The sequence below is a fragment of the Lepus europaeus genome, chromosome 13 (assembly GCF_033115175.1).
Source record: "Lepus europaeus isolate LE1 chromosome 13, mLepTim1.pri, whole genome shotgun sequence".
In the NCBI taxonomy this organism is placed as follows: Eukaryota; Metazoa; Chordata; class Mammalia; order Lagomorpha; family Leporidae; genus Lepus; species Lepus europaeus.
In genome coordinates, this window is record NC_084839.1 from 87,488,853 (window position 1) to 87,513,501 (window position 24,649).

The 24,649-nt window shown below is 52.0% G+C and overlaps 1 protein-coding gene across 1 annotated transcript in view; it reads left to right on the plus strand.

The window, feature by feature from the left end:
* The first annotated feature begins 3,708 nt into the window (after positions 1 to 3,708).
* CNGA3 (cyclic nucleotide gated channel subunit alpha 3) overlaps positions 3,709 to 24,649 on the plus strand; it is a 28,351-nt gene continuing 7,410 nt past the window's right edge. The window contains exons 1-5 of the mRNA XM_062208882.1: positions 3,709 to 3,809; positions 12,469 to 12,585; positions 14,488 to 14,667; positions 17,224 to 17,277; positions 21,801 to 21,809. Coding sequence (XP_062064866.1) covers positions 3,709 to 3,809; positions 12,469 to 12,585; positions 14,488 to 14,667; positions 17,224 to 17,277; positions 21,801 to 21,809 — 461 coding nt within the window. The remainder of the gene's footprint in view (positions 3,810 to 12,468; positions 12,586 to 14,487; positions 14,668 to 17,223; positions 17,278 to 21,800; positions 21,810 to 24,649) is intronic.

Genomic DNA, 24,649 nt, shown 5'->3' on the forward strand with positions numbered 1-24,649 from the left:
TGTCTATGTATGTGTGTGTGTATACGCTATATTTGGATCATGATTTTTAATGTATTTTAAGAGATAATTTTAGGGCTGGCGCCATAGCTCACTTGGTTAATCCTCTGCCTGTGGCGCTGGCATCCCATATGGGCGCCAGGTTCTAGTCCCAGCTGCTCCCCTTCCAGTCCAGCTCTCTGCTGTGGCCCGGGAGGGCAGTGGAGGATGGCCCAAGTGCTTGGGCCCCTGCACCCACATGGGAGACCAGGAAGAAGCACCTGGCTCCTGGCTTCGGATCGGCATAGCTCCAGTCATGGCAGCCATTTGGGGGGTGAACCAACGTAAAGACCTTTCTGTCTCTCTCTCTCACTGTCTAACTCTATCTGTCAAATAACTTTTTTTTTCTCTTTATGACAGGCAGAGTGGACAGTGAGAGAGAGAGAAAAAGAGAGAGAGAGACAGAGAGGAAGGTCTTCCTTTGCCGCTGGTTCACCCTCCAATGGCCACCGCGGCCGGCGCACCGCACTGATCCGATGGCAGGAGCCAGGTGCTTCTCGTGGTCTCCCATGGGGTGCAGGGCCCAAGGACTTGGGCCATCCTCCACTGCCCTCCCAGGCCACAGCAGAGAGCTGGCCTGGAAGAGGGGCACCCGGGACTAGAACCCGGTGTGCCGGCACCACAAGGCAGAGGATTAGCCTATTGAGCCACGGCACCGGCCCTGTCAAATAAATTTTAAAAACTGGCTGAGAGATGTTAATAATTCTAAATCAAAAAAGAGATAATTTTTATGACACTTATGGGAATCAGGGAAAAAGATCTTATGAGTTATCTGAAAATCACATTTCTCTTTAATGATGTACATTTTTCCCTGTCAAATCCCAATATCATTCTCCTGGACAAAGAATAAAGAATTAAAAATGGAAATCAGGTTTCTCCCTCAACGTTGACAGGTCTGTCAAGAGTGCACATGAACTAGTCACTGTATGTCTAATTATCTCAAAGTTAAACCTTCTCCCCACACAACATACCACAAGCCCCTGGACAAAGGCACTCGGGCAAGCAGCTTCTTTGGGAAGTGATTTGAAGGAAGAAGGGAAGGGGTCTTGCCAGAGGACAGATGGGAAGAAGGGGGAGCCAATTCAAACATGCCTGGTCCAGGTGATCAGCTCTCAGGGCAGCTTGGGGTTCTCCCAGGACCCATGTAGAAGTCTCTCTCAGAACTCTCTGAGGGATGGAAGAGAATATTCCCCTCTGGCTCTTGCTTCTATTAGCCAAGGGTTTTCCCAACGTCATTAACCCTCCAACACTTCTAGGCTTGCATTTGTGTCACCATGGTTGTTGTGGTCCTAGCAGGTGCTCCCTGGAGGACCTGGGGGAGCCCCAGGGGAGAAGGTGAGCACTGGGCACCGGAGTTGAGGCAAGGTGCTACTGGTATGTGGCTGGTTGCCTGAAAGATATATGGAAGAAGGTAAGATAGAGGACCAGAAATGGCCACTACAGGGACCAGGACAGCACATGTTAAATCGAACACGCCCCACCCTCCCATCTTGACAGATGCACCTCTGTGACAGCAGCAGGGTCAGGCTCGAACCCAGAGTGCAGAACCCTGGAGCTGAGCCTCAGAGTGTGGCGACATGTGAAGATCTGATCCCTGGTCCCCTGTCATGAGCAGCCCCTCTCTTCTCTGCCCTGGGTCACAGAGACATCACATACATGCATCTAGACACCACCGTTGGGCCTAGGGGAGTGCACACCAGGGCTGCTCTTGGGAAGACCTGGGAAGAGGCCCAGGCAGATGCTAGAATCCACTCAGAGCTTCCAGACAGAGAGTCTGGAGGGTCCTGGGCCTCCAGAGCTTAGTAGAGTGTGGACAGGGTTCTGGATGGGCATGGCCCCAGGGCCCCATGGGGTCATGGTCATTGACCCCAGAGGAGGGTCTGAGTGGGGCCTAGGGAAAGGAGCACTCCTATCTGGCCTAAAGGCAATACCAGTTCTGTGTCACCAGCGCCACAATGCCATCGGCTCTGGAGTGGCACAGCTCTCCTGGGCAGCCATGACTTGCCCGTTCAGTTGCTTCATTTATAAAAGGGGAAGAGGGAGACTTCTGCTGGGGGGAGGGGGTGAGCCAGTGTCATAGCTCATCTCCCCTGGCCTGCACCTGGTGGGCCTCCAGAGGAGGCAGGTCTGTGAGGGAGCTGAATGCTGCCTCCGCACAGTGGCGTTGGACCAGGGTTTGTACTCAAGGCCGGCGTGCAGCTAAGGCTGGGGGACAGGGCACAGGCTGAAGGCAATGTCCTTTGTTTGGTGCAGTCTTCCTGGAGAGGAATACAAAAGTAAAATGATAGTTTTTCCGCCAAATCCCCAAGCTTCTTGAAGACTATCTCTGTACCCCATTGGACCACAAGTTTTTTGTTGTTTTTAAGATGTATTTATGTATTTGAAAAGCAAAGTTAAGAGAGGCAGAGGCTGAGAGATAGAGAGAAAGAGCGGTCTTCCATCCGCTGGTTCATTTCCCAAATGGCCGCAACAACTGGTGCTGGGCCAGGCCAAAGCTATGGGCCAGGGACTCCATCCAGGTCTCCCACATGGATGACAGGAACCCAAGCACTTGGGCCACCTTCTGCTGCTTTCTCAGGCGCATTAGCAGGGAACTGGAATGGAAGTGGAGCAGCTGGGGCTCAAACCAGTGCCCATATAGGATTCTGGCTTTCTTACATCAGATACCAACCTGATCATTCATTCACTTGTTCCCTCAACACTTAACTCGGAGCAGTTCTTTGGCAGGCAGCATATTAAAAAGGAGTAAAAGGGAACCAGTGGCCGGCGCCGTGGCTTAACAGGCTAATCCTCCGCCTTGTGGCACCGACACACCGGGTTCTAGTCCTGGATGGGGTGCCGGATTCTATCCCGGTTGCCCCTCTTCCAGGCCAGCTCTTTGCTATGGTCCAGGAAGGCAGTGGAGGATGGCCCACGTGCTTGGGCCCTGCACCCGCATGGGAGACCAGGAGAAGCACCTGGCTCCTGGCTTTGGATCAGCAAGATGCGCCGGCCGCAGCGGCCATTGGAGGGTAAACCAACGGCAAAAAGGAAGACCTTCCTCTCTGTCTCTCTCTCTCACTCTCCACTCTGCCTGTCAAAAAAAAAAAAAAATGGGAACCAGTGCTGTGACCCAGAGGCTTGAGCTGCCACCTGCATCACTTGCATCCCATACGAGCACTAATTTGAGTCCCAGCAGCTCCACTTTCGGTCCAGCTCCCTGCTAATGCACCTGAGAAAGCAGAGGACAATGGACTGAGTGTTTGGGCCCCTGCCACCCATATGGGACACTCAGATGGAGCTCCTGGTTCCTGGCTTCAGACTCTCTCATCCTTGGGCCCCTGTGGCCTATTGAGGAGTAAAGCAGAAGGTAGAAGATCTGTGTGTGTGTCTGTGTGTGTGTCCATCTCTATATACAACCCCTAAATAAAACAAAACAAAAACAACACAGAGTAAAACACCTTGTTTGGCTGAAAATGGAGCCCAGAGACCTCCAGCGAAAATGCAGCATGGCAGGAACTATGAGAGAAACTGGAGGAGGGTGTGGGTGCAGAGCTCGCCCGGAGGCCACGTGCAGAAGCCCTGGACCCTGGGGTGCTGGGTTTGCAGTTACTGCCCCATCCTGATGACACGTCTGCTTTGTGTTCGCATTCCAGCACCCACTGTGGGGGCTGCAGGTGACAAGGCGAGGAGATGGCCAAGGTCAGCACCCACCACTCCCACCCTTCGCTGAGCCACCTGACAGTGACCACCATGGGCAGAGATCTCAATCGTGTTGAGAATGGCCTCGGCAGGTGAGTGGGCTTTGCACGCTAGGTCTGGCACAGGAGGTCTCCATAGCGGATCTCCACTCGGGGGAGAGAATGCCTGAGTGTGGGCCTACTACTACGGCATGCACAGCCGTCCCAGCTTCATTTGTCACCTCCCTTAGTCCTCACAACCCCAGCAAAGCTGTTATTTTTCCTATTTTAGAGTGAAATAGAAAATGAGGCTCAAAGAGTTACAAAACTTCTAGAAGGTAGCAAAACAAAGCTGCAGATGCAGGAGACAAAATTCGAGCGTAGAAACATCTTCAAAATAGGACTCGCACTGGTCCCAGGTGTGAAGCACGCAGGGTCTATCAGATGCCTGGCCCTCACTTCCACAGAAGGTCAAGGGCAGGCCCTGGTCACAGACCTGTGCGCATCAGCCAGGCACTGGCCCCCTCCGTGATATCCCAACACAGGCGGCCATCTGCAGCCTGGGACCCTGAGTCCTGCTTCTAGCCCTGTTCCTAACTTCCTCCTAGACTGGGAAGACTCAACCTCCATGTCTTAGTTTCTTCACTTGAAAAACAGAACAGGCCGGCACCGCGGCTCACTAGGCTAATCCTCCACCTGCGGCGCCAGCACCCGGGTTCTAGTCCCGGTTGGGGCGCCGGATTCTGTCCTGGTTGCTCCTCTTCCAGTGCAGCTCTCTGCTGTGGCCCGGGAAAGCAGTGGAGGACAGCCCAAGTCCTTGGGCCCTGCACTCGCATGGGAGGTGGGGAGGAAACACCTGGCTCCTGGACATTTTGGGGGTGAACCAACAAGGGAAGACCTTTCTCTCCGTCTCTCTCTCAGTGTCTAACTCTGCCTGTCAAACAAAACAAAACAAAACAACATTATCTCCCAAGTTCCTGGTCTCACAGTGGGCACACAGGAGAGACCTATCTGGACTTAGATTTTGTTGTTTCTTAGATTGTTAATGAGATGATTGACTTGGAGCCCAAGAAACTTTCTTTCCAATGCTTATGTTATTTTCATCCTACTTACATAGGATTGAAAACTTCTTCCTCCTGTGACACTTCAATGCATATTATCTGATGGTTCAAAAACACAATGAGAGCCCGTCAGCCCTTCTGCCATCATGTCTTCGCATTTGTTGCTGTACATCATTTCCTTTCTCGGTTGCACAGTTGTTTTCTCCTCTCCCTTAGTGCTTGCTCTCAGCTCCTCAGCACACTGTGCTAATAAGTGACGGCCAACAATTTCCAAAGAGATTGTGTTCCTTTTGTTCCAAACGTGTGCAGCCTTGAACCTCACCTTCTGAGATTCAAAGGAGCAGTAGCTGTCCCACTTTAACTTAGTGCTAGGGTCCCAGAAAAGTCTTATTTTTTAAGATTTATTCTTTTATTTATTTGAAAGGCAGAGAGGGAGAGGGAGAGAGAGAGAGAGAGAGAGAGAGAGAGAGAGAGAGAGAGAGAAATCTTCCAATCCCTGGTTCACTCCCCAGATGGCAGCAACAGCTAGGGATGAGCCAGGCCAAAACCAGGAGCCAGGAGCTTCCTCAGAGTCTCCCACATGGGTGCAGGGGCCCAAGCCCTTGGGCCATCTTCTGCTGCTTTCCCAGGCATCTTAGCAGGGAGCTGGATCAGAAGCGGAGCATCCAGGAGACGCGGGATGCTGGCATTGCAGATGGCAGCTTTACTCACTACACCACAATGCATTCCCCTCCCCAGCCCCCCGAAAGTTTGGTAATGATTGTAGAAACATCATAAAATCACATTCTACTCAAATATGTCCTCCTAAAGCAGACTTGTCCTGGCTCTGCCTTAGCCAGTGACCTACAAGTTAGCCTGCACTGTTCAAGAGTGTTCCTGAGGTGTCTGGGAAGATAAGATGGAGATGGCCCTTTGCAAAATGAATTGCAGCCCACTAAGCCACACAGACCCCTAGCCTCGGGCTTCTGCCAGCCTCGCTAGGGGCTCGGTGCTGTGCTGCAGGCTGACAATGGCCACATGCATGCTCAAGGTCAGCTACAAGGTTAAGGGCTCTGAACTGATGCCCTTGGACAATGCTATTTTCCATCTTCAGGGCTGACAAAATGTCTTGTCCTCACCCTTCTATCCTCTTTTCCATGACCAACGTAAAGATTAAAAGCACAAGTCTGGGGTCAGATCAGTTGAGTTTGAACACTGCCTCTGCCACTGACCAACTGTGAGAAGTTACTCAGCCTCTCCAAGCCTCAGTTTCCTTGTCTGCAAAATGGGACCATCTAGTAATGACCTCCTAGGGTTGTGGTGAGGTTAAACCAGATGGTGATTAGACAAGGCTCTTGGCCTGGTTCCTGCTGGGTAGGCAAGCGCTTGAACAACCCTCCCTCTTGGCCTTGGAAACGGTCCTTCCTGTGGGCCTTCCCCAGCTCTCCTCTCCCCCTTTGATCTTGGAGAGTCCAGCTGAGCGGGCATCTGGAGCTGGCATTCCCTGCTTGTGTCCCAGCCGTGCCTTCTCAGCCTGGCCACGAGCCCAGGCTTATCACTGGCATGGTGCAAACTCACACACAGAGGAACACAGAAGCCTATGGAAACAATGCAGATTTCAAAAGGAGAGAAAGAAGGCTTCCTACAGGAGAGCAGGGGTTTTATCTTAGGAGGCATGAGTGGGTTCACAGATGGAAGTTGCCAGAATGTTCCTTACAGTCACCAAGAAGCACCAAGGCATTCAGGATGGGAGTGGAGCAGCCTCAGGAGGGAGGCTGGGCTCCAGGCCCCTCCTCTGCTTGCCTAGCATCTGTCTAGTCGCAGGTGAGGTCTCCACGTAAGACTGACTTGAACATCAACATTTTAAAGTTTAAAATCACTGCTTTAGGGGGGAAATGGTATTTGGACAAATTACACATCTTTGGGGCTGGCGTTGTGACTTAGTGGGTAAAGCTGCCACCTGGGATGCTGGCATCCCATAGGGGCATAGGTTCTAGACCCAGCGGCTCCATTTCCTGCTGAGCCCCGTGCCAATAGCCTGGAAAACAGAAGAAGATGGCCAAAGTGTTTGGGCCCCTGCCAACCACGTGGGAGATCCGGATGGTGTTCCAGATTCCTGGTTTTGGCCTGGCCGTTATGGCCATTTGGTCAATGAGTCAGCAGGCAGAAGATCGATCTCTCTCTCTCTCTCTGACTTTCAAATAAATAAATATAAAGGAAAAAATACCACATGGGATGCCAGCATCCCATATCACAATGCCTGAGTTTGGGTCCTAGCTCCGCTCCCATTGCAACATCTTGCCAACGTACACGCTGGGAGGCAGCAGATGATGGCTCAGGTCCTTGGGTCCTTGCCTCCTCTTGGTAGACTTGGATTGGGTTCCCAGCTCTTGGCTCCAGCCTGGACCCGCCGCAGGTGTTGTGGGTTCTTAGGAAGTGAACTAGTACATGGAAGTTGTCACGCTCTCAAATAAACTAAAAGATTGTTTAAGAGGGTCTTAAAAACCCTGCACACCCTTGCCTTGCAATTCCAGTCCTTTAATTGAGAATGTGTGCAGAGATATACACATCCTTCTTTGTCACTCATGAAACTAAGAAGCCTGCGTTGGACCCTGTGCACCAGTGTCGCCGTTTGCTGAATGCCCCAGGAGGAAGGAGCTGCCACACCGCCACGCCCTGAGACAGTCCTGCCCCCAGGTCTCTCACTGAATCCGGAAGCCACATTTCCTGTTTCTCTTTCATAAATCCCTGGAATTATTTTCCTGGTGGAAATATACTAAGGAAAGTTGAAAGTGCCTCCTTAGAATGAAAGCCATTTCACATCCTGAAAATTCCAGAAAGAACGATGTCTCGAGTTCTGCTTTTCTACTTAGATCTGCTCAGTTGACTCGATTATTTATGAGCTGTCTGGCATATTTTTGAGGATAATGCAAGAGAATAAGATGGAAGAATGTGCCATGGAGAATTGCAGCTCGGGCTGAGGGCACCCCAAATCCCAGCTCAATCTCCTGCAGCAGCTGTGCTGAGTGAGCTTTGGGCACGGGGATTTTTGTCCAACAAGAGAGAGGCCTTCCTTCCTGCGGCTCCCTGCGTGGAGCCCAAAGCAATTATCGCCAAAGAAAATCATCCTGGGTCCGCTTTCCCAGGACCAAGACACAGAATGCACTGGCTTCGCTTCCCGGGTCCCCGGCGACCGTGGATTCCCACCATTCTAGTTCCTCAGGGCTTGAGAAGATGAAAAACAAAAATAAAAACTCACTGGAGGAAGACGCCAGAGGCTCCGCCGAGCACACGGTTAATTACCAGGTCCAGTTCTCAGGGGGGCGTCCGCCCTTGCCCATGACAGAGGACAGAGGGCATCTGCTCTACAAATAAACTTGGAAGTTGAGCACGGCGCGTCCAAACCCAAACAGCCACTCCATCTGCCTCTGTTCTTGCTCGGCCCCAGCCCCCAGGGGCCGCTGCCTTCCAAGGAGTCCTCGGGGCCTGCTAGTGGGAAGGGGGCCCTGGCCTGGACAAAGCCCCCAGCCCCTCAGCCAGCAGCAGGCAGGACAAGGCCCAGCCCCGCCCCCCGGGCTCCCCTGCCTCCCCAATTCCCTGGGACATTCCGGCTCCGCAGCCCGGCACTGATGGCCCAGAGCTCCTGGCTTTCCTCCGTACCAATGTGTCCTGCAGGGCTCAAGATGCCACCGCGGGCCGGCAGGGTCTGTCCTCTCCTGCCATCGCCCCTTGGTCTGCTCGAAGAGGTGAACTTCAGCCTTGTGTGGCTTAAAGACGAGTGTGCGGCCATGCGGTGATCTCATCGTTGATGGAACGTTGTAAAGTGTGCCGTGTCACCGGCGGGCGTCTTCAGCTTTCTTATAACCCTGCAGGACTCTGTCATGCTCGCTGGGCTGGCCGGGCCACAGCTCTCACCAAAACATCGTTGAGAGGTGCATGACTGTCTCTCCCAGGCATTTAACAAGGACAGCGACCTGTGCTGTGGCACAGCGGGTTAAGCCGCCACCTGCAACACCGGCATCCCATATGGGCACCAGTTCATGTCCCGGCTGCTCCTCTTCCTATCCAGCTCCCTCCTAATGCACCTGGGAAAGCAGTGGAAAATAGCTCAAGTGTCTGGGCCCCTGCACCCACATAGGAGACTCATAAGAAGCTCCTGGCTCCTGGCTTCAGGCTAACCCAGCCCCAGCCATTGTGGCTATTTGGGGCATGTTCCAGCAGATGGAAGCACTCTCCCCCCCCCCCAATCCCCATAACTCTGCCTTTCAAATAAAATTTTTAAAAATATTTAAAAAAAAAAAAAAAAAAGCAAGGATAAAGACTCTGGAGCTAAAAGAGAGCCCTTGACCGGGCAGAACTGCAAGCATTAAGAGACAAGCAGGGCCAGGCTCTGAGAAGAAAAGGCACCCTGGGGTCCCTTGGCTGTGTCAGAGAAGGCTTTGTGCCTTTCTGGGCTCGAGTATTGGAACAAGACTTCCATGGACATGAAACCAGCAAGTTTTTCCTTTATTTCCTTTATAAAGATCGGAGAGGGGTTAGCCCACAGGGTCCCCAGAGGAGAGGTGATGGAGCAGGCGGTTGAACCTGGGCCTCCGGGCTCCCCACTCTGTGTGTCACCCATCCGGTCCCTGCCAGCCGCAGGCCCTCTTCAGAATCTGAGTGGGTTTAGCCCTCCTCGCTGGCCTACCAACTCTGATGTCACGGGCACTGATTCCTTTGCTTCGGACAGAAATAGATCTGTTCTCAGGATGTGCCAAGTAATGGAAGCCAGACAAGGCAGACATGGAGGCCGACTGCGTGGTGCCTGGAGCTTGCCCAGGAGCTGCACTGGGGACTGCCCCTGGGACTGCCTCTGGGGCTTCCGGGCACATGCGCGGTGACAGAGCCCTGCCCAGCACTCCCAGGCCAGCCGCTTGCATCCAAGCCCCAAGAGATGGATGCACTTCTGCCCCACCACCTCCTTCTCTAACTGACCTTGGAACAAGCATCCCACCTTGGTAGGACAGAGGACTAGGCGGTGGGGGTGTGGGAGGGGGAGGTCTCAACTTCTGAGCTATGCAGGGTCTCCTAGCCAGACAGGGTCTCCTATCTGGACACTGAGATGTGCGTAGTGGAGGGAGCAGGACTCAGCCATGTGGTCCACGCGGTGCAGCCAGCTGTCAAAGCAGTGTCTCTAGTGGCATGCACAGGGCTCAGTCCTCAGCCTTGTCCTATTCACTTTTGTCCTAGTCTGTGCCACATATGACCATACAGGTGGCAGCTTCATGGATGGATGAGAAGTTTTTGAAATGGGAATGCCATTAGAATCTTAGCTTTGCCACTTGGCTGTGTAAACTTGGGGAAGTAACTTGACCTCTCTGAACCTCCTTTAAAAAAAAAGAGAGAGAGAGATGTATTTATTTGAAATGCCGAGTTAGAGAGAGAGGAGAGACAAAGATCTTCCATCTGCTAGTTCACTTTCTAGCAACAGCCTCGCCTGGGCCAGGCCAAAGCCAGAAGCCAGAAGCCAGAAGCCAGGAGCTTCTTCCAGGTCCCCCATGTGGGTGCAGGGGCCTAAGCACTTGGGCCATCTTTTGCTGCTTTCCCAGGCGCATTAGCAGGGAGCTGGGTAGGGACTCAAACTGGTACCCCTATGGGATACCAGTGCTGTAGGCCACGGCTTTAACCCTCTGAGCCACTGTGCCGGCCCCTGAACCTTCATCTTCTCTCTTCTAGAGCTGTTGTGTGGATTCAATGATAAATGTACGTGGCAGTTGATAAATGGGCTGGGATTCGTGTGTTGCGTCTGTGAGTGAGACAGTGTTGAGAGGAAAGCTGAGAACACGTGGGGCTACAACAGGGCAACATGAAGGCCTGCCGTGGTGACGGAACCACTTGTCTCTCGACTGTGGTGGTGCACACAGGAACCCACACGTGCGGTGAAACTCTGTAGACCTAAGCACAAACAGACCATCACACATGCGCACATGCACCCGTACATACACACACACACAAAACCAATAAAACTGAACCGGCCTAACCAGGAGGGTGTCCCCCAAAGTTCATGGAGAATGGAATGAAGTTTCTGTTGGTGCCAAAATGTTTTGAAATCCATGCATAGATGATTTTTCCTAACAAGCATTTTTCATGAACTTTTTGAGATCCATTATATTTTTTATTTCAAAATATTTTGCACGAAAATACCGTTAGCTTTCAATTCCATTTTCCACAAGCTCTTTTGAAGTGCTGTGGGAGATGAAGCTGCCTGACTGTGTGGTTCCAGCAGGAAAAAGAAAAGAAAAGGAGCCCTCCAGTGGGGAAGGAGGGGCAGCTGCTGCAGGCGGGGCCAGGCCGGGGCTGGGGGGGTGGAGAGGGTAAGTGGAGGGGTGGGGGGGTGGGGGCTGTCGGTGGGTGGCCTGGACAGGCCGAGGGGGGCCCCTGAGCTCCCTGATGCTGAAAAGATTGGAAGCCAGGAGCCAAGGGCCCCGGCTTTGGGTCCCTCCCCAGGGAGGTACTGCAGCCCCCACCTTGTCCCTGCCTGGGTAGGAAAGCTGATTAGGCTGCAGTAGGTCACGTGCTAGAATTAATTTGTCTTGCCTGAGCTCCTGAGAGTCAGAGAGTGAAGCGCAAATCCCTGGAGGCCAAGGCCAGGCTGGCTTTTAATCAACGCTGATCAAACTTCAGCCCGAGGAGATTTTAAAAGGAAGGAAAATGCTCCCAAGGCCATCCCTGGTCTTCTTCCAGGCAATTCCACAAACACCCAGCTCTGCAGGTGTGGCTGGGATGGGCCCCTGGCTTCTGTGGGCTCTGGCTTTTTTCACTGCCCATTGTACAGGTGAGGTCACCGCCCCTTAACCTCTGGCGGAACACAGAGGGGAGGCCTTGGCAAGGGGGCAGAGTGGAAGTGGATTTTCATTTGAAATCAACACACTAATTAGAACTAAGTGTCCCTAGGCCTAGGCCAATTCCGTACAATATTCTGGGGCCCTGTTAACACTGGGTTCCCAGGAAAGGTGTCCAGATGACACAGGAGGTGATGTTTGATCAGGCCTTGAAGGTTGGATCTCAGCAGGAGGACGTGTGGTGGGACCAAACCCTTGTCCTGGAATCATGTGGTGGAAGTAGCTTGAGATGTCAGGCACAGGGACAGCCCCTTGTCCCACAGGCTCTGATCGGGCTCCTCCCTCGCCCTTCGGGGCTGGGGAACCGTTTTCCTGCCAAGGGTCACATAGAGATTTAAATCATCATTCACAGGCCATACAGAATGATCAATTGAAAAATGAGCCTGCTATAGATGTGTTGATGTCGAGTCCCTCCTTGGCAGGGCCGGACCCAATGATCTCCTGTGCCTTATACAGCCCGCGAGTCGGACACCCTGCCCCTGCTTTAGGGCAAGGCTGGCCAAGGAAGACAGCTTGTGTGTCCAGCCAGCTCTTGTCCATGTGCTAGGACCCAGGGGCAGGGAATGTCCAATACCTCTAGAGCAGGTTCATTTCTAAGTGGATCCTGTTGTTTGGGCCGCTAATGATGCCCTTGGTGGAGAAAAGCTTCCCCATGCTACAGAGGAAGGGCCACATTTATCTCAAAAGCCAGGATCAGGCAGCAAATCCAAGTGGGGAGCCCTGAGGTTGAGGCTCCGTGGCCGTGGCAGCTTTTGTTGCAAAGCACAGAGCTCCGGCTGTCTCGGCCCGACTGTGACCAAGAGGCCAATGAGCTTGAAATCCATTTACTTTGCTGCCCGTTTGGTTGCTCAGGGCCCTCTTGCCGCGCGAAGAGACCTCGGCAGCAGCACCACGACGCAGCACCGCCATGGAGACCGGAGGACCGGCTGCAGCCAGGAGCAGCTCCTTCGCCACACCGGGGCCTGCCAGGTACCTGAGTGCTCTCGGCCTCCACTGTGGGATGTTGGAGACTGAGGAAGAAAGAAGGTGGACAGGTTGCTGGGGGGGGGGGGGGGGGGGGCAGCCCTGGAGGAGAAGGGGCCGGACTTGAGCAGCCTGAAGTCTACCAGTGAATCACCGCCTTGCTCTTGGGTCAGGTGTTCTGAGTGCAGGAAAGCCTAAGAAACACTACCTTTGTCTCAAGACGCTTTAACCAAAGAGTGATGCTGAAGGCTTTGCTTAATTCTGGAAGGATGCAGGGGGTAAAAAGGCCAACCAGAGAGGGCAGGGAGACCAGTGGCTGGAGACAGCGGCACTGGCAGGCTCTCACGGGTGCAGGGCTAAGCGCTAGAACCCGCGTCCTTACAAAACTCGCCAGCTTGTCAAGGTGCACGGCTCCGGGGGCCTCTGAGGACAGCCCTCCTCGGGCATTGGTACTTGCACCGCCCTGAGGAAGCCAAATGTCCCAATGGCAGAGTTTCACCTAGTCAAGTGTTCTGTAGTTTTTACTGAAGATTACTGCCAAAAAAAAAAAAAAAAAAAAAAAACCTTCATTGATTGCATCTTCGTAGTTCTCACGGTAGAGGATGCTACTCTACTGTTAGCTATTTAGCTAAAGTCCACCACAGCTGGGCCTTTCAGTGTTTCCCAGTGTTTGCATTTTCCTGATGCAAGGCCACTTAAAGGTCCTTTGGTTGCATGAAAGAGGATGGCTTCAGAGCATCTCAAACAGAAAGGCCTGGGCTGGCCAGGGCTGGGAAGAGCAGGCCCTAGAGCAGGTGAGGCTCCGGCCGGGGAACCGGAGCGCCGGGGCCCCCCGGGTGGCAGCTGCCTTCTCCCTCTCCGTGGATATTCCTGTGCGCTTCTCTGCCCGTCTCTTTCTGGCTTTCTTGCCTCACAGAGCAGCAGGTGCAGGGCTGGGAATGGCCTCCCTTGGTGACGCGGGGCTGAAGCGCCGGGCGCACCTGGGAGCAGCTCCCAGTGCGGAGGTGCGAGTGACCGCCTGTGGGTGCATTGTGTCCCTGCAGTCCTGTGGCAGGGGCTGGACAGCAGTGTGCATGCAGCTTCGGTTCTTACCCCCTGTGCAGAGGGAGGGGGTGGGAGGTGTGTTCTGACAGAGGCGGGGCAGGGTGGGACCGGCACCTCAAAATCTACCTGTAGCAGAGTTCTCTGAGTTTTCTTGCTTCCGTCTATTTCCTTAGCGTTAGGACACACAAGAGTGGGACTAGGGTTAAAGTGCGTGACCAATGCATGGCTTAGGTCCAGGTTTCCCAGAAGGGACTTTAATGGGGACATCTTGTCAATGCGGCGTAGGGGGTAACTGTGGACCCCCCCATGACGGAAATGGGAAGTGTCGAAACACCTGTACCCAACTTCCCATCTCCCCAGCAGGGAGACGGGAGGCAGTGGGACAGTCAAGATGAGCTCTGGGGCCTGGGACAGCAGTCTTGGGTGCTGAGCCCATGGCCAGAACCCTCCTGGGGGATCCAGCTCCAGGCGAGGAGTGGGGGCAAGTTACAGAGGAAAGGGGAGTTGTTAAGGGAAAAAATTCCTCAGATTGGGGTGGGGGGTGCTGTACCTGGATGCTTGCTCCTTTAAAACGTGCGCTGAACTCATCATCATTTGAAAAGTCTTGTTATGCTTTGCAGTCATAACCAGAGTCTCCCACTGAGAGAGAGAGGAGGGGAGCAGCAAAGCTTGCTAGTGCCCCATTTGAAGCAAAAGACAAAGCCCTTATAAAGAGAGCATCTCTGGAGGAAGAAGCTCCGCCCACTCTGCAGGTGTCCAGGGAGGAAGGCATAGAGAGCCCTCCCTCCAGTGGTCATCTCTGTGCCCCGCGCTGTCCTCCAACCTGTCTTGCTCGCTCACCACCTGTCCTGGTTACCCTTCCAGCTGGCCGCGCCTCATCCTCTCGCTGCGCACCTGGGCTGCCAGGCACTTCCACCCCGAGGACCAGGCACCAGACTCTTTTCTGGAACGTTTCCATGAAGCTGAGCTCAAAGAGGTAGCCAGCAGAGAAAGCAACGCCCAGTCAAGTGTGGGCAGCCAGGAGCCACCAGACAGAGGGAGAAGGTAGGAATCCAACAGGAGCAAGGGCCGCCTGCATCAGCTGGGCAGGCAGGAAGCAGCTGCTTCTGCTTTGTCCTCCTGGCATGTCCCCAGGGCATGCTCACTGTAAGTGGCTCCAGGGAACACGGCCTGATCTGATGGCCATTGCCCTGGTTCAAGGAGCCCTGTGGGAGAGGACACCTTTGGACTTGAGTTCCCAGCCTCCTTTGGCCCCTGAGCCCATTTTACATGTAGTCCCATCAGGGTCCCCCACCTGGAGACATTGGCCTCTCTCCATTCTCTCTCCTCCCTCATCCTGGATCACACCGCAACCCATCTTGCTCAGAGGCAGGGGGAGTGTTTTGTACCAGGAGCCTCAGAGGGGTACCTAAGTGGCACCCACAAGTTAATGTGCATGTGGATTTTTCTGGAAAGAAGGTTTTCAAGTTGGTTAGATTTTAAGAGGCTCCCTCCATGACCCAGATTGGAGTAAGAACCATCAGGAGAGCGGGGCAACAGGTTGGGGGCGAGTGAGAATGGGTGGGGGGGGGGAGTGTTGGCTGCTCAGTAGGAGGTCTGCAAGACAGGAGCCCCTGCCATCTTCTAGCGTGCCCACCCCCCAAGTGGGAGATAGACCTCCCTGGTGGAAGAGCTCTCCCCTCCCCTACAACACACACAGATGCAGCCTCCCCTCTTGCTTGAGAGGTTGTCCCAGGAGGTAGCCAGTGGAGAGGCCATTGGGCCACCACGGGCAGAATCCACTGTCACCAAGGAGCTGCCAAGGGTCTCTGGAGGACGCTTGGGTCAGTCTGGAAGGGAGGTGAGAGTGGACACTGACCGCCCTTGGCCTCACAGGCAGATTCTCCCTACAACCACCACCCCCATGGTTGTCTAGAGGAAAACACCTTGAAAAGCTCTCTCGGGGCTGAACCCTCTGGACACCCCTGAGATTGCTAAGACGTCAAGGTGGAAATAAGCATGATTGCAGAACAGGTGGCCCCTCTGTGAGTTGCCAGAGAGAATGCCATGTGTTTGCACGGCCATGAGGAGAAGGGCCCAGGTCTGGGGCCTCTCCAGTGGGCGCGTGAGGACCCCTGGGTGGTGACGGTGATGGAGCCCCAGGGGAAACCCCATGCATCTTGTTCCTGAGGCCCCCATTTTATTTCCGTGTTGGACATTTTCTTGCGAGTGACCACTGGGGGAGATCCAAGTCCCATCTTCTCTAAGGCAGGTGCAGGAACTCCCAGCTCAGATGCAAAAGCCACCAAGAGACCTTCTCAGGGGCAAGTTCATGTGAACCCAGACTGCGAGTGTTCCAGCTCCCTGGGCTATGGGAAGGGGGGGACAGCCTGCTGGCAGGAACATGGCAGAGTGACCCCCAGTTCCCAGGGCCAGGCATCCCTGAGCGAGCTCCATAATCGCAACACTTGGGTGCTGTTTGCCTCTGAGACAAACATAGAAGGTCCTACAGACATAATGGAGAGGAAATGGAGGGGGGAGGGGTGCAGGGAGGGAGACAAAGGGGAGGACAAGGAGGGGGATGGAGAGAAAGGGGAATAAAGCCAGTCAGCCAGACTAGTTCGCTTCCTGGGCAAAGATTCCTTAGCTAAATTGATTGAGTTATCTTCTTACAACCTTGGACTAATGGAGATGAACGTTAGACTGTGTGCATTTCCCACTGTGGCCAGGTGAGCCGAGGAGTGAGCGAGGGCCACCTCCAGGACAGGTGCCTGCTCACTCCAGGAAGGTTCGGGGCAGAGATGAATGTGATGGCGCAAGATGGCAGCTGATCAATCAGGGAGGCTTCCTGGGGGACGAGGGTTTTGAATGTTTGGACACAAACATCCCAGCAGGTCTTAGCTCCCCAGTGTGGGTCTGGCTTGCAGGTTAGGGGCACAGAAGTGGGTAAACACAGACCACTGCACCCCAGGGAGCTGGCTTTTCCTCATTTTCTGGTGTCACGTGGGTTGCATTTCTGGGGATTTTCAGAAGAGGAGAACCAATCCTGAAACAAGTAGTCCCAGCCGTGTTGCAGAGCGGGAGGGAGTCCCAGGCAGCGGCGGAGGAGCAGCCCAAAGGCGTTAGACCGACCATCCAGTAGAAGGAGAAAAGTCAGGCTGAGTGGTCGCTGGCCACTGGCTCCCATCCCCAAGGGCTCCCATGAGTGATGTGCAGTGACCAGGGACGGGCAGCTCCCCCGCAGCTCTCGGAGGCTAACTGGCCTTCCGACTCTCTTAAATCATCCTGAAGAAAGCCTGCACAGGTGGCTGAGCCCCGGGAGTGCATGCTGCCCCTGGAGAGCACCCCGAACTTGCGATGGGCTCCAAACTGCTAGTGCTCCTTCATTCAGGACCCCTGTTTGGCCAAGGGTTCCACCTCTCTCTACCCCCCAGGCTTTGGCCAGAGCGAGGTTGTTGCAGGCACAGATCCTGTCCAATAAGCACAATGCCCTGGGGTTCTTCAAGATGTGGGCAGGAAGGCCCGGGAGGGGGAGGGGGAGGGGGACAGTCACTGGGGCACATGGTCCCCAGGGATTGCAGCTGAGTTCTCACCCCCATGCTGTGCTCTGCCTCCCTGCAGTGCCTGGCCCCTGGCCAGAAGCAACACTAACGCCAGCAACAACACCAAGGAGGAGTAAGTACCCTGCTCCCAGCCTGGCCCGTGGGCCACCCTTCTCCTGGTAGGAACACAACTGTGGCTCCCTCCTTAGGTAGTCTTGCTTCCCATCTTCCCGAAACACCCGGTAGAACATTCTAGAATCCTGTTCCTTTCATTGGCAATCCATCCCCGTGGACAAGTGGGGGTGGGGTGGGGGAGGGATGAGGGCTGTTACAACTTCTTTGCGGAAGTTGTTCTTGGCTCTTTGACTCTCATTGCTCTCATCTACAAAGGTGCTGCGCTGGCTAGAGGAGTGTGAATCTCCTGGGTCACTGCGTATTTGAAGGTGCAAACCTGGAATTGCGCTGGCCAGGCAGTGGGTGTGTTCCTGGGTGATGCGACTGCATTTACATGCCACAGCATCAGGCTCCTGGGCACCAGGGAAGTGCCCGTCATCTGAAGGCCGATTTAAGCCAATTTCAAGTGTAATCAGGACAGTGGAAAGAGGAAATTTGCATAGTTCCAGAGACGAACCTCTCAGAAGGTCACCCTGGCATAATCACTTTCTGTCACCAGGTGCTGAGCTGGCAGGATTCGTTTGATGTATGATTTTTTTCAGAAGTGCCACCTGAGAACCCGGGGAGTATGCATGTGTGTGTGACATTACACATGTGCATTTGTGTGATATATGTATGCATGGGACATGTACATGCATGGTTTGCTGTATGAGGCATACATGTGTGTGACGTGTGCACATGCATGTGATATACATGTGCGTATGTGTGCGGTTCTCCATTTCACCGCTTCCTTCTGGAACTCTTGGCGGCAGGAGGGCCTTAGTTGGAGGTTAGAGGAAAACCATCACAGTGAACAAGAAATGCCACTTTCTTGACTTTCAGGGCACAGAGAATGTGCCAAGGCTTTTTTTTTTAATCTCCCTATTTGTTTCTTGGATTGAACTTCTTTCTGTCTCCCTTCATGAAGGAAGCTCTTGTGTGGGTACTGCAAAAAGTTCATGGGCCGGCGCCATGGCTCAACAGGCTAATCCTCCGCCTAGCGGCGCTGGCACACCGGGTTCTAGTCCCGGTCGGGGCACCGGATTCTGTCCTGGTTGCTCCTCTTCCAGGCCAGCTCTCTGCTGTGGCCAGGGAAGGCAGTGGAGGATGGCCCAAGTGCTTGGGCCCTGCACCCCATGGGAGACCAGGAGAAGCACCTGGCTCCTGGCTTCAGATCAGCACGGTGCGCCAGCCGCAGCGCGCCCACCGCGGCGGCCATTGGAGGGTGAACCAACGGCAAAAGGAAGACCTTTCTCTCTGTCTCTCTATCTTCACTGTCCACTCTGCCTGTCAAAAATAAAAAAAAAAAAAATTAAAAGTTCATGGAAAAATGGAGTTAAAATCTACGTTTATTTTGGTGCAAAAACATTTTGAAATCTGCAAAGTTGTTGTATAATGTGCATTTCCCATAAACTTTTTTTTTGACAAGCAAAGTTAGTGAGACAGAGAGAGAGACACAGAGAAAAGTCTTCCTTCTGTTGGTTCACCCCCCAAATGGCCGCTACAGCCAGCCAGCGCGCTGCGCCGATCCAAAGCCAGGAGCCAGGTGCTTGCTCTTGGTCTCCCATGTGGGTGCAGGGCCCAAGCACTTGGGCCATCCTCCACTGCCTTCCTGGGCCACAGCAGAGAGCTGGACTGGAAGAGGAGCAACTAGGACAGGATCCGGCACCCCGACCGGGACTAGAACCCGGGGTGCAGGCGCCATAGGCAGAGTATTAGCCTAATGAGCCACGGCACTGGCCTCCCATAAACTTTTCGAAGCTCCCTCATATGCATGAATTTTTAAAAATTCAATATCAACATCATTTTTTAATTCCATTTTCCATGAACTTTTTGAAGTACTCTTTTTTAAAAGTTATTTACTTGAGAGGCAGAGTTACAGAGAGAGAGGTCTTCCATCTGCTGATTCACTCCCCAAATGGCTGCAATGGCCAGAGCTGGGCCAATCCCAAACCAGGAGTTTTTTCTGGGTCTTTTGCATGGGTACAGAGGCCCAAGCACTTGGGCCTTCTTCCACTGCTTTCCCGGGCCGTTAGCACAGGGAGCTGGATCAGAAGTGAAGCATCCAGGACTTCAGGCAGTGCCCGTATGCGATGCCAGTGCTGCAGGCATAGTTTCAGCCTGCTACACCACAGCGCTGGGCCCTTGAAGTAATCTTATATTTTTTTAAACATAAATCTGGCCATTAATTACAGAGTCCCCACTGCCAGCAATGAAGAAAAATGAAATTATTTCATCTACAAAATAATAGCTACTGTAATATTGCTTTGATTTAAAGCCAAGCCTGACATAAAACTCCCTTGAAACCCTGGCACTGAATCCCGCAGGCAAAGAAGGGCTCTGGGCACTGGAAACCATAGCCAGAGGTCCTATGGCTGCCCTATCCCAGGCTGGGATGTGGGCAAGGACTGGCCATGCCAGGCTCTTTACAGATAGGCACATCTCATGGATCTACATTGCAGCCGATCACCAAGGTGCCAGATGGGGAATTGTCCCAAAATGGAGACACCTGGGCACAAAAGATATGGGAAATAATTTTTTATAGACACGATTCTGCACATTTCCATCACATTTCCCTTTAATCCTATGGATCCCAAATGATTTCTTTCTGCCAGACCAAATTGCTCCCAGTCAAAACCAGCATCATGTGTGCAAGTCTGTCCAGTTCTTTTAGGGGAAGTGCAGCGTGGATTTGGGGATGGAACTGCTTAGTGCTGGGTTTCTCCTAGGTCCCCAGCAGTTCGGTAGCCAGAGGAAAGACTAAGGCCAGTGACCCAGGGCCACAAATCCTGGATAAGGCAAACTGAGCCTAGAGCAATTAAATGCAAGCAGAGCTAAGTGCTCCCGATAAGCTTGTGGGCAGCGCCCTCTGCTGGTGACTTGACTTTAACGAAAGCCAGAGCGTTCCAGGATCACATCTCAGTAGAGGGGAGATGAGGGAGGATGGGTGACTTCCCTTGCAATTTCAGTCATCTTGTATTCTTGCCTACTGTCAAAGGGCAAAATTATAGCAAACTTCAAGATTTCAGCCTACTTGTATTTGCAATTCTAGAATCAGACAGCCCTCCAAACCATTTACAGAGGGAAGACAGAAGTGACTTAGAGAAGGAGCTTAGCTGGTTACTGCTCAGTTTTCCCTGTTTGAAGCAGCAGGATGCCTGCAACTACCTGCAACCCAGCCTCTGTCGTTGACCGAGACCCAGCAACTTGTTAGAGAAGCACGGCCCAAGTCGGGTGTTCAGTTATTCTGCATCTGTTAGGTAGACTTGAGTACAGACGCATCCTCCATCATTTTATTCATATATGCATTGCTAAAAGCTTGGAAAGCAAGGAAAACACTGGGTATCAAAGACACACAAAAAGTGCACCAGGCATTGACCCTGGAATCCCACTATCAGGGATGAACACGTTAGCAAATACTTCTCCAGCTTTTTTCCTAGGCAGATAGGAGTCGATTGAATAGATTGATACAATACACAGGTGTTCTCCCACTCACCATGATTCAACTTGGCATTCTTTGATTTTACAATGGTGTGAACGTAATATGTATCCAGTGGAAACCATGCTTTGAATCTTGAATTTTTTTTAGAAGATTTTATTTATTTGAGAGTTACTATTTGAGAGAGTTACAGAGGGAGGGAGAGGTCTTCCATCTGCTCATTCACTCTCAAAATGGCTGCAATGGCCAGAGCTGTGCCGATCCAAAGCCAGGAGCAAGGAGCTTCTTCCAGGTTTTCCACGTGGGTGCAGGGGTCCAAGCACTTGGGCCATCTTCCACTGGTTTCCCAAGCCATCAGCAGGGAGTGGAGCAGAAGTGGAGCAGCTGGGACTCAAAGCAGTGCCCATATGGGATGCTGGTGCTGCAGATGGAGCCATAACCTATGCCACAGCACCAGACCCAACTTATATTTTCTTAAAATATTTTCCATTTACAATGGGTGTATCAAGACATAAGTCCATTGTAAGTCTGGGAGCATCTGAGTTATATACACTATATAATATATACAGTATAATACAGTAAGAGCATCTGTATCCCAAAATAGTCATTTAAGAGCTTTGTGATGGTGAGCAAATTACCTGGCTTCTCTGTGAGTCAGTTTCCTGGTTTACAAAGTGAGGATTGTAGTACTGTCTTACCAGGTTCTGTGAAGAGAAATTGTGTTAATATATGTTCAATATTTAGTGCCTAATACATAGAAAGTGCTCAATAAATATTGACTAATGAGGTAGGCAGAATAAAGCCACCCCAGAAATTTCTACCATCCTAGTCCTTGGTACTTATGCATAGGTTAGCACATGTAGCAAAGGGGACTTTGCAAATGTGGTTAAGCTCAAGGATTTTAAGACAGGTAGGTCTTCCTGAGTTATCAGGGTGGGACCAGGGTGTTCACCTGAGTCCTGAAAAGCAGAAGAGGGAGGTGGAAGAGTGACTCAGACATGCAAATGAGGGAGGAGGAGTGCCGGTGTGAGGACCTCATCCCGTACCGCCACCTGAAGACGGAGGAAGGGGACGTGAGCCAGGAGATGCAGCAGCCTCAGAAATCCAATCAGCATGTCAGCCACATTCTTGTCACACACCCCCAAGCCAGTGGGGACCCTTCTAGAATGGACTGATCGTGAGAAAGGATACCTGATTCTTTGTTTTCCAAAACTGAAAAGCCTTGAAGAAACAATGAACTTGTTACTAATGATCTTCTGTTAATTTCATAGAATTCTACTATAGTGTAATACAATATTGAATTTTGAAAACCTTAACATGGATATTTCTTCAATTTATGAAATTGTAATGAAATAGGGTCTTCAAAAAGTTTTGTTTTGTTTTGTTTTGTTTTTTTTAAAAGGAAGGCCCTCAGTGCTACAGCTTTAAGGAACTGAATTCTGGCAACAATCCAAATGGGCAGGAACTAGTTTCTCCCCGGTAGCCTCCAAAAGAAACATACCCAGCTGGCACCCTAGTGCTAGTCCGGTGATATTTGTTCCAGTTCTGAACTGCAGAACTGAAAGGAGATAAGTGGATGCGCTTAAAGCCACTAAGGATGTGGCAATTTGTCATGGCAGACATTGAAAACTAGTAATACAGTGTTAAATACCAGAAGTGGGGTGCTGCTAAACAAAATATCTAAAAATGCAGAAATGACTTTGAAAATCAAGTACTGGGGGCAGAAGCCGGAAGAATTTTGAGAAGCATGATTTTTTAAAAAAAGAAGCCTAGATTGCTTTGAAATGGCTGTTAGTACCACTGTGTGTGTGTATGCCCCTCCCTCTCTCTGTCTTTCAAATAAATAAATCTTTTTTTTTTTTTTTTTTGACAGGCAGAGTGGATAGTGAGAGAGAGAGACAGAGAGAAAGGTCTTCTTTTTTGCCGTTGGTTCACCCTCCAATGGCCTCTGCGGCCGGCGCATCTCGCTGATCTGAAGCCAGGAGCCAGGTGCTTCTCCTGGTCTCCCACGCGGGTGCAGGGCCCAAGCACTTGGGCCATCCTCCACTGCCTTCCCGGGCCATAGCAGAGAGCTGGCCTGGAAGAGGGGCAACCGGGACAGAATCCGGCGCCCCATCCGGGACTAGAACCCGGTGCGCCGGCGCCGCAAGGTAGAGGATTAGCCTGTTAAGCCACGGCGCCGGCCCTCAAATAAATAAATCTTAAAAAAAAAAAAAAAAAGGCTGTTAGAAATATGGATGTGAAAGACTATCTGTAAGGGCTCAGGAGAAATAAGGTGTATTACAGAGAAAAGTGAACTCACCTAAATGGTCATAAAGAGATTAATGGCAGAACTCTGGACTTTACGGATGCAGCTGGTGAAGATCCAGGTAGAACTGAGAAGACGATTAGGAGCCGGAGGGAAGGGGATTCTTAGCTTAATGGAACTGTGCCCAGCAGGTAAGTGGGAAGCAGAACTTGTAGGCAATGAACTTGAATATTTAGCTGAGGAGATTTCTGAGCAAAGTGTTGAAGGTGCAGCCTGGTTTCTTCGTAGTGCATGTAATTAAAGGCAAGAGGAGACCAATACGTTGAGGGAGTGAATGTTCGACAAAAAGGAGCCCGGATGCCATGATTTAGGGAAATCTTGGCCTACTTATAGGACAAAAGATACTAAGTTTAAGAGATTCCCTGTTAGAAACTTGTTCCTTAGAGAAAGAGCCAAGAGTGTGGCTGGACACCTTTTGGCTATCACCTTCGGGAGATGGAAAGTTCTGAATATTCAGTCACACAAAACACCATCTTTGGAGATTAAGGTGTGACACGACTCCTCCTGGCCACCTCAGCAGAAGTCAAAAATAAAGAGGTTTCTTAGATCTGTGGATGAGCCTTTAGTCTAATTGAGGGGAGCCCCCATTATAGGCATAACTCATGGAATCCTAGAAAATGTTACACCAGCAGAGACATTGTCCACTTGGACTTGAAGGGACAGAAGAATATGAGGAGTGGGCACTTAGCCTAATGGGTGAGATACCCACATCCCATGTTATAGACAGGTTTTGAGAACAATGTGCAGGCTACACTCTCCTCCAGAACACAAAGCCTGACAGATGACTTCCAAAATTCCAGCTGACTTTTCTACCTCAGTGTGGATTTCGGTTCATTAACAGTTACCCTAAATTCGTCTCTGGTCCCAGGCCCTTTGTGACTTCTGAGGAGCTCATGCAAATATGTCCAAAACTGTAGATTATTGGACTGGACCACGAATTTCTCAAGGTGTGCTTCAATGTGGCAGTTTATCTCATGCTTCAGGAACAACACACAGGGTCTTCAAAAAGCTCATGGAAATGTATATTATCTTTTGCAAAAATTTCTTGAAAGGCAGAGATACAAAGGACTCCTTTCTGCTGTTCATTCCCCAGATGCCCAGAGCTGGGAACTCAATCCAGGTCTCCCGTGAGGGTAGCAGGGAAACCAAGCACTTGAGCCATCACCTGCTGCCTCCTAGGGTGTTCATTAGCAGGAAGCTGGACAAAGCCGGGATTCCAATCTGATGCAAGTGTCCACCCAGCAGCTTAACTATGAGGCCAATCTCCTGCCCCAGCACCTGATCTTTTTTTTTTTTAATTAATTAATTTATTTGAAAGGCAGAGTTACAGAGAGGCAGAGGCAGAGAGAAAAAGAGAGGTCCTCCATCCACTGATTCACTCCCCAGATGGCAGCAACAGCCTGCGCTGGGCCGATCCAAAGCCGGGAGCCAGGAGCTTTTTCCAGGTCTCCCATGTGGGTACAGGGGCCCAAATGTTTCCCTGAAACTCTTCCACTGCTCTCCCAGGCCATAGCAGAGAGCTGGACGGGAGGTGGAGCAGCTGGGACTCGAACCAGTGCCCATATGGGATGCTGGCACTGCAGGTGGTAGCTTTACCCGTGACGC